General features: G+C 60.4%; 2 protein-coding genes across 5 annotated transcripts in view; one reads left to right on the forward strand and one right to left on the reverse strand.

Moving 5' to 3' along the window:
- Nucleotides 1–1,608: 1,608 nt before the first annotated feature.
- Nucleotides 1,609–6,858, reverse strand: JMJD6 (jumonji domain containing 6, arginine demethylase and lysine hydroxylase). 2 transcript variants are annotated; one of them, XM_037494048.2, is made up of 6 exons: nucleotides 6,583–6,858; nucleotides 5,825–6,213; nucleotides 5,057–5,343; nucleotides 4,178–4,313; nucleotides 2,763–2,901; nucleotides 1,609–2,060 (listed from the first exon to the last, which is right to left on the reverse strand). In XM_037494048.2, the coding sequence occupies exons 1-6, from the start codon at nucleotides 6,709–6,711 to the stop codon at nucleotides 1,929–1,931; spliced, it is 1,212 nt and encodes a 403-aa protein (XP_037349945.1). In that variant the 5' UTR covers nucleotides 6,712–6,858; the 3' UTR covers nucleotides 1,609–1,928. The 2 variants fall into 2 exon arrangements, with proteins under 2 accessions (XP_037349945.1, XP_054545286.1); XM_054689311.1 differs by lacking the exon at nucleotides 1,609–2,060 and adding an exon at nucleotides 3,645–3,738 and having other exon boundaries at nucleotides 2,863–2,901; nucleotides 6,583–6,753.
- Nucleotides 6,859–7,260: 402 nt separating this feature from the next.
- Nucleotides 7,261–8,882, forward strand: part of METTL23 (methyltransferase like 23) — a 3,441-nt gene continuing 1,819 nt past the window's right edge. Inside the window, exon 1 of one of the 3 annotated variants that reach the window (XM_037491462.2) lies at nucleotides 7,261–7,363. The gene's annotated coding sequence lies outside the window, so the exon portion shown is untranslated. Of the gene's footprint in view, nucleotides 7,364–7,461 lie in introns of those variants that run through there. The other 2 variants (XM_037491463.2, XM_037491461.2) reach the window with 2 other exon arrangements.

Genomic DNA, 8,882 nt, shown 5'->3' on the forward strand with positions numbered 1-8,882 from the left:
TCCTGGAGGAAAGCGGCTGGACCACGCCGGGCCAGCAGAGGCTCGCCTCTGTGCAACAGTGACGTTGCCAAAGGGGCGCTCGTTCTCGTTCCCCCGCCCCTTTCCAGGGGGAGTGAGGCAACAGCATATGCTCCCAGCGCGAGCCACACCGCTTCGCCCTCTGGGCCCCACCCGCTGGCTGCCCGCGCCCGTACTTACCTCACAACCCAGATCGTCCTCCACGAGCCCCTCTTATTTTTACTAATGTTTAGTTGAATTTAGGGACAGATGAAGGCAAGCAGGTAAATCAAGAGAGCAAGAGGTGGAACCTGCTAGTCAACCCCAAAGTCTTCACCCCGGGATGATCTAGAAGCCTCGCCAGCAACAAGAAACACCGTCTGAATGTACCTGATGGAGCACAAGCCACCGCCACAGCGAGACCCGTCACGTCTCTCACAGAGCAGGAGCGGCTCACTTAGGGGTCACGTGAAGGGGCGGAAGGGGACCACGTGTTACCATGTGGTCCCCGTTTATGATTTATGTTCTGTGACGAGAACCAGCAACACCTTGCCCACTGTCTATAAAGCTCCGGATGTGCCATCCCTCCCGAGACTACACCACACCAAACACCCCTGGCCTCCGGTCATGGAGAAAGGGGTGCTGGGCGGTGGGTGGTGCTGCTGGACTGGGCTGGATGAACAGTGACAGGCAGGAAGTGGCTCAGAGAGCTTCGCACCCCCAGGCCCACTCAACCTCTCTGCCGGCGCACAGGCAGCTCTGTGGACAGAAGCCACAGACACCCAGAGGTCCCAGCCTCACACATAGTCGATCGGCGTGGCTTTGCAGGAGACGGCCCAGAATCTTCTTAGCCACCGTCAGGCCGGCCTGCGGTGTTTCTGTTTCACCGTGTTAACTTCCTGACGATCTAGTCTTAGTAAGCAGCACACACAGCATTTGACCGAAGGTAGAAGCTTGGACCAAGAAGGTCTGTCCCAATTCAGAGAAGACCAAGGGAGAAGCAGACGTGAAAGGGAGCCACCGCGGGGGTCTACGCTCGCTCAGGGGTGAGCCCAGCCTCCGCACGTGTCCCTAATCCTGCCAAGACAGTACGGCTGCCTGCAACCGACGTGCGGCGCACGGCAGAGCCAGGCCCCAGGCCACGGCAGAGCTCTCGCCACCCGTTCTCCCTGCAGGTGGCCAGGCCACACGTCGCGGGCAGACATATGCTTCTAATGACAGAAACAACTCAAGAGGCCACGAGAGAAATGTCAGCGTGGCTGGGAAAGGACAGCTCGGCTGAGACACGCACGTTCTGGTCTGACACATGCCGCAGAGACGCGTGCCCGCCCCGGGGAACTCCTGGTCCACAGAGACGAGGCTCGGACGGGGGACACGTGGCTCCTGAACTTGTGCCCGTGAAGAAAGCAGCTGCTCGGACTCGGGGAACCTGGGCAGGAACGTCGCCTGCGGTGGTCAGGGCTTGAGACCCTTAGGGCCCTGCCCCCAGCGCTCACTCTCCCGCCTGCGCTGCCAGAGACCCTGGCCACACAGGGACTGGCGCCCCCGAGGGCGGGTGTCCTAGGTGGTCACCTTAGGGACGCGTAGGCTTTAACTTAACCAGCGGAATCACCGCTTCCCCCAAGACCACAGGGGCGGGTCCTGAATTCTCAAAGGAAAACACTCCAAGGCTGTAAAATGGGCTCACATTTTATTAAATAACGTAAAGGGATTCCTTGGCACCTTCCACAGAGATTCCTGCTTTGACGCGTCACACAAGCCCCACTCCTCAGCGGCGGGAGCAGAGCGAAAGCCACCGCAGCCAAAGCTAAGAGAAGGGACTCGCGACCGGCCACCCTGGCCTCTGGCTCTGCCGTGCCCTCCCCAGGTGTGCAGGGGCCGGCGGGCCGCCCTCTGGGGACGTCCTTCCACACAGGCCACAGCGCGCAGGGTCACCTGGAGGAGCTGCGCTCTTTGCTGACACAGTCGTCCTGGGAGGTGGTGTCGCCGTTGCCCATCATGCCACACGTGCGCCTCTTCTTCCTGCGGTGCGTCGTGCCGTCCCCCTCGGACCCGGACTCGCACTGGACGCGGAGGGAAAAAACAGGATTTGACTCAAAGCCACCGCTTCCCTCGCCACGCAGCCCTCAGGAGACGACGCTTGCCATCTGCCTTCCCCCAGGATGACGCCAGCTTGAGTGCCAGGCAGCGCCACATGCCCGAGACGCCCGGCCTCCCTCGGGGCTCTGTCACGACAACCCCTCTCGGGTCACCTCGCAGCCCACGCTCGGTGGGGATGGGCGCTCTGCTGCACTAAGGCGAGCCTGACCTGGGACTTGTGTTGCGTGACGCTCTCCACGCCCCCAGCGAAGCCCGACTCCCCAGATCCCATGAAGTTCCAGGCAGAAGTCTCATCTCCTGCGAGCATGGGCCTCTCACCCTCTCACCCAACGCTACTTCAGCTTTAGCAAGTCACTGAAGTTCTAGCTGAGTTTCCAGGAAACGCTGAACCCAGACGCTAAGCCTGAAGCTGCCGCCGCTGTCGGCTAGCTGCGACCCTGCTCCACCTGACAACCGCCCCGGACACCGCCTCCTCCTCTGGAGATCACGTAACGACTCACAAACAAAAAGCACACAACGGGCAAAATTCACCCCCAGCAGCAGAGGCGGCTGCTGTTGTTCTCGAAAGTCCAAGTGCATCTGTCTCTCTCCTCCTGGATAGGAAGCGGGGAAGCCCCTTCTGTTCTTATGGGGTGACGCGGCCTGGCGAGCCCAAGGGGCCTCACCTCTGAGTCCGAGTCGGAGGAGCTGGAGCTGGAGGAACTGGAGGAGTCGCTGGAGCTGTCGGACGCGATCCCCGTGGACTCCTGCAGGTCCACGGAGTCGGCCAGGACGGCCAACTCAGGGTGCTCTTGCTTCAAGATCCTGAGAAACAAGAAAGGTGGCTTGCAGCGCCGGGAAAGGCCACGGCATCCACCACAACACCCCAGACGCAAAGCTGACATCGGCCTGAGTAGTGCGAGGAATGCCGGGCGCCCCAGTTCGGAACGGGTGCTGGAGAGAGGTGAGGCCGGGCGCGTGCACAGGCCGGGAGCCGGAGCCCGACATGCGCGGGCGTCTCTGAAAGGAAAACCAGCTCCCGGTTCACTGACGCCTGCGTGACAGCCCCTTGCGCCGCCGCCGGTGAGGCCACGTTTCCTCGCCTGAGTCTTAGTCTCGTCCCCTGGGAGATGGGGTCCCGCTTCCTTGCCTTGCCCTGAGTCTCCTCTAGCTGATTATTTTCTAGCCTGTTCTTTCCACGGCGCAGCACTTAATGAGCAGAGCTGGGCTTGCTTCAATCCCATTGGTAAGAGGAGAAATAATCAGGCTTGTGCGGAGTGAGAGAGTCAAGTCGCGAGAGGGTTCCCCTCTCTGAGAAGCTAAAACTGAAGTGGACTTTCAGGGGCTGGAGCCCCAAGGAACCTGATCTGGTGTCCTGTGTAACCAGGGACAAAAGACCTGCTGCGGGGCGAGGACTTTGTGGCGACCAAACACAGCACGCAGCAGCCTACGGGATGGGGTGAGCTGGCCTCAGGTGCCCCGGGCATCCGGGAGAATGCAGCCACCACCCTTGCCGGCCCTCTCAGCAGGGAGGCTGAGCACTGAGCAAGCCGGAGTCCCTCTCTTACCCCGACAGCTGGTCCCTCCAGGTCAGGGTTGGGCTACAGTGGCACGGGGTGGCTGGGGGTGGCGTGCACTGCCGCTGCCCGTGCTGTATCTGTTCTGTGGATAAACAGAGGAGCTAAGTCTCCAGGGCAGTGACCTCACTCCCAAGAACTGAAGGTATTAAGTCCAAAAGGGAATAACGCTTCGGGGTGAGAAAAAGAAACGACCAAAATAAAACCCAAATCAAACGGCCTCTTCAGCTGGTGTTAGCTTTGGGAAAAATCAAAACAACAAAAGACAAACGGAAACGAGAAACGATCCCAAGGACGACGTGTTGTGACTGACTCGCTCCGAGCAAACATGCAGACTCTACCCTGTCACCTGGAGGCTGGCGGGCGCCCTGAGACCTAGCCCTGACCTCGGGCCCACTCTCCTGCGCCCTGAGGTCCGCAGCCCCAGCTCTGCCCAGACAGTTTTACGGCCGCGGGGCCTTCCGCTTCCTCTCTGGGGTGGAAATTGAAAGAAAGCAAATAATAGGAAAAAGAAAGTCTCTCACCTATACCATTTCCTCGATAACTTTGGTCTCCCTCTTACCGTCTTGTGCCACACAACCGGGAAGTTGGTGCTGCTGGCAAAATTTTGGGTGATGGCGATGGTGGTGTCAAGGTTGAGGACGACGTGCCACCAGCCTCCTGCAACCCAACGAACAGCAGACGGGTTAGGGCCCACGCGGCTGCCGTGCGCGTAGGCCTCAGAGGTGGGGGCGCCGAGCCACTAAGGAGAGCCCGAGAGACGCAGAGCCCGGAGAGGGGACCCCGCTCATTCATGGATGGGACCATAGGCAGCCGTTCTCCTGCCCTGGACAGAGGCGGGCCGCTGCAAGAGACTACCCGGTTGCGGGAGACCGCCGGGCTGTGGCGGGGGCAGTGTTTACTCTCTCCGTGTAAGTTTGTGGAGCCGTTAACCCAAAGCTGCGCGCACAACTGCAAAGGCAGCAAGTTCCTTAGCTCCTAGGAGGAGGACACCTACCCCAACACACCCTTACTCCCAACACGTGACCCAGCCCAGCACAGTGCAGTTCTCAGGCGGGGGTTTCCTGCCTCTTGCCTGCAAGTCACTTTGCTGACTCGGCCCAGTCAGTGCCCCCCGAACCAAAACCCAGCTCGCTGACCAGGCCAGAGCCCCTGCCCACATGGACCCGGCGCTGCCTCCGTGTGGCTGAGCTTCAGAGGAACACGCTCACGGGCCACAAGAAATGTGGCGAGCGGCTCCCTAAGCACCTGCCGACTCAGCGACGCTGTTGCCACCAGAGGCGGGCCCCGGTCAGTGCGGTCAGCATGCCAGGGGCTTCTCTGACTCGTTCTCTACATCCTTCTGCTCCAAAATGACACATCACGCGAGTGAAAGAATTTACTTCCTTCCCGTTCATCTGTACCTGGCACAAACACAGTCTCTCCTGGCTTTTGCAAGATTTCCAGGGGCTTGAATTCCGGCGGCCAGGTTGGAAGCTGTGTCCGTGGATGGATGATGTTAAACCAGGTAATGGCTTCGTCTTGCTGGTTCCCTCCTTCTTCACGGGTCACCTTGATGAGCTCCCTGGGCGTGTTGGTTGGGAACAGGCACCAGCGCTTGTGGCCCTGAACTAAGGCGTTCCAGGCGCTGGTTCCCAGAGGATCGATGTGGATTCCGGTTCCAGAGCGTGGCGGCCCCATCACAAACCACCTAAAGGATGGAGACATCCAAGATGTGAAGGAAGATTTAATAACACACACACATCACAGGGGTGCGCGTTTTCAGTTTATACAACAGACGATGCTATTTTTATTCCAGATACATCACGGGCCCTGGTCTGCAGAGACAACGAATTGCACACGGACTGGCCCTGACAGGGAAGAGCAATCACTCAGTGGCTTGCTGCTGGGCTTCCTACACTCTTCTTACAGGCCAGCAGTTCAACCTCGGTCACTGTTTGAACCATCTGGGGAGCTTTCAGAAATCCGGATACCTAGACGGCACCCCGGCCAGTGGGAACTGTGTGGCAGCGGGACCCCGGCAGGCATCAACAGCCCCCCCAAGTGAGTTCCAAGTACAGTCAAGGGCAAATCCCTCTGGTTTGTTAGCTGTTTTGGGAAGAGGTTAGGTGGCTCCGGGGCATACACCGCTGTAGAACAGACTGGAACAGCTTCCCTGCCCGGCACTTTACCTGTACGGGGGTCTGCGCTTCTCCCCAGCATACTGGAAAAGGTCGTCGGTGAAAAACTTGGGCACCTTGTAGTCTTCCAGAAGTTTCCTTCTCTTGGGGTGTTCGCCGTAGCTGCTGTCGAAGATGTAAAGGGGGCTGTCATCCCGAGTGCTCTCCATGTACTCGATGTAGTATTTCATCTTCATCTTCACGGAGTAGCCGTCGTTATCCTCGCCACACTTGAACTTCTGGTTCCGGTACTTCCTTTTCAGGCGCTCCAGAGTCCACTTCTCCTGCGCGGACCAGCCCTCCTGGGCGTTCAGCAGGACCACGGGCTTGTACGGTCTTTCGTAGCGCTCCACAAATTCCTCCACGGAGAGCTGCAACGCGTCCGCCCTCTCCACGTTATCCTGAAGGAGTCAGGAGAGAGGAACCCGGTTTAAGACAAGCCAAGGAAACCCCAGCAGGCGGATGAGGTGTCCCGGGGGGGGGGAGCAGGAGCCCCACGCGGGCGGGCGGGCACGCGGCACCCAGCGCCCCCGCCGGGGCCGGGGCTTCGCGGGTCCCACCCGTGGCCCTGACAGCCGGGCCCGAGGCCGGCGCCTGCGGTTGTCCGGCCGGGCGGCGGCCGCGCCTCCGGAGGGAGGGGCCCGCCCGGAACCCGGGCCCCGAGGCCCCCGCCGGGCGCGGGCGAGCCCCGGGAGAAGCCGCCCCGCCCGCCCGCCCGGCCCGCCCGCCCGGCCCGCTCACCGCCACGGCCGCCCGCCCGGCCCGCTCACCGCCACGGCCGCGGGGCTCAGCGAGAAGCTCTCGTAGTAATTGTGCCGCGTCCAGTCCAGCGAGTCCTTCAGCTCCGGCCGCGCGCTGCGCTTGGCCTCGCGGATCCGCTTCTTGCTCTTGTGGTTCATCCTGCGCGTCCCGCCGGCCCGCGGCGACCCCGGCGCGCCCGACCCCCCGGCGGCCGCGGCCCCGAAACGCCCCGCGCGCTGGCCCGGCGCCTTTAAAGGCGCCTTCCAGAAGCTTCACTCCCAACCTCCGCCCGAGCCTCGGGTTGGACGCGCCACGTCCGCCCGCCCCGCCCCCGGCCGCCGCGGCCGGCCATTGGCCTCGGAGCCGCCGGGCCCGCCCGCGCACGCGCCGGGCCGCCGCCATCTTGGGAAGGTCGGGCCCCGGCGGCCGCCTCGCGCGACCCCGCCCCGTCCGCTTCCGGCACGTCACTTCCGGCGGCGCCCTCTCCCGCGGCCAGTTTCCGGCAGGCGGCGGCCCGGCGTGGCTGGTGGGGCCGTCGGGGCTGGGGGCCGAGCGCGCCCGGGCTGTGCTGCCTCTTCCTCCGGGCCGCAGGGGCCCGACGCGGCGGGGAGCGCCCCCGGCAGCCCGGGGCTCCGGCGCGCGCAGCCTGGCAGCCCGGCCCCCTCCGCTGCGCGCGGCCGACTCGGCCGCCGGGCCCCCTCCGGGCGAACACGGCCTCCGAGGGCAAGCGGCCCGGGCCCGGGGTTTCGGTTTTCGGGGGAGCCGGGCCTGGGGGATCAGGGGGCCGAGCTGGAGGTCCGCGTCCCGCAGGTGCGTGCGGCGGCAGTCCCGGGGGCGCCTCCCGCGGGGTGGGGTCTCGGTCGACCCGGGGCGGGGGTGGGGGGACGGCCGGGGTGAGGATGAGCGGGACCGCGCGCAGCGTCCTCCCGTAGCACGACCACGGAGTGAAGAGGTCGGGTGTGATGCCTTCGGCAGACTGAATAAATGTTACAGCAAGATGTTCAGGGATTCCAACAGGAGAGGGCCTTCACACCGGTCTGTCCTGCCAGAGTGACACCCGGGACATCTGGTAGATTCTTTGCTCTAGAAGGGCTACTTCCTTCACCTTTGTTTGGGATCAGGGGTTCCAGTCAGCGCTCAAATAAAGCTTTTTGGTTTGCCGCTTCCTATGAGCTCACGGCTGCTCCAAAAAATTGAGTTTTGTTGTGTATACGCTGGGTTCCTTGAGCTGCTTTCATGTTGCAGTATCTCATTTGTTTTTAACCCGATTAACAACCCCCTTGGTTGTGAGTAGGCATTAGTAGTGGTTTAAAAATGAAAAACAGCTTCAGAGGACTTACAAGCTGGAGTGCAACCCATTTGATAGCTTCTCAGCGCCTTCGCCTTGAAATGACATGCGTGTCTTCCTGAATTTAAAGGGTGAGGGTGGGCCCTGTGAGCATAGAGGCTCCTTTACAGCCCAGTTTGCATAATTCAAACTCGTCTGAAATCCTTCATTGTACTCCTGCGTAAAACCCACCAGTGGGGACGTTTTTTTGATCCCTCATTCACCCCCACCGGCACTTAGAAGGGTACCTAGCTTTTATTTCAGTCACCAATATTTTTGTTGAGTTACCTGAACGAACTTCAGTTCCTTCACCTTTAATACCTGCACCTCTACAGCCCTCTTTTCTACCACACCTCACTCACTAGGGGCACCTTTTGCTCTAGAAAACAAGTATTCGGTCATTTTACAGTTTGCTAATAACTAGCTTTGTATGCTTACTGTGCGCCTGGCACTGTGTGAGTAGTTCCCATTAAAATTCCTCTTTCTACTGTGCAGTTGAGGAAACAAGCACAGAAGATTCAGTAACTCCAGGGCATACAATTGGTAAATGACAGATGGAGTTTGAATTCAGGCCCATTCATTTGAGGGTTAGGAGATGTTACCTTGCTGCTTTAAATACTATGCTCACTTAAAATTCTGTGCATTTCCAAAGTACTGGGGCTTCCCAACTCCAGTATTCAGCTCCACTCAAACCTTTTTTGGAAGGTCTTCCTGGGACCATGCTGTTTCTAATTAGCACACTTAAGTTGTGCCTGTGCTTTCATTAAAATCTTGCAATATCTTAACTGCACTGAACTGTGGCCTGCAAGACCCCAAAGACCTGGTTCCGGCAGGGCTCTGTGGCCCAGCCAGAGATTTTAGTTCTAACTTCAGTACCCCCGCCCCTGCCGTTCTCTCCTTATCTAGACCAGCCACCTGTGGCCTAGGCCCTCCTACCCTCATTACTCTCGTCACCAACAGAAAATAATGGCTGTTGCCTCTCTCCTTAGTAGCTATAGCCTC

The sequence above is a fragment of the Talpa occidentalis genome, unplaced genomic scaffold (assembly GCF_014898055.3).
Source record: "Talpa occidentalis isolate TD23 unplaced genomic scaffold, MPIMG_talOcc4v2.1 talOcc4.7, whole genome shotgun sequence".
Taxonomy (NCBI): domain Eukaryota; kingdom Metazoa; phylum Chordata; class Mammalia; order Eulipotyphla; family Talpidae; genus Talpa; species Talpa occidentalis.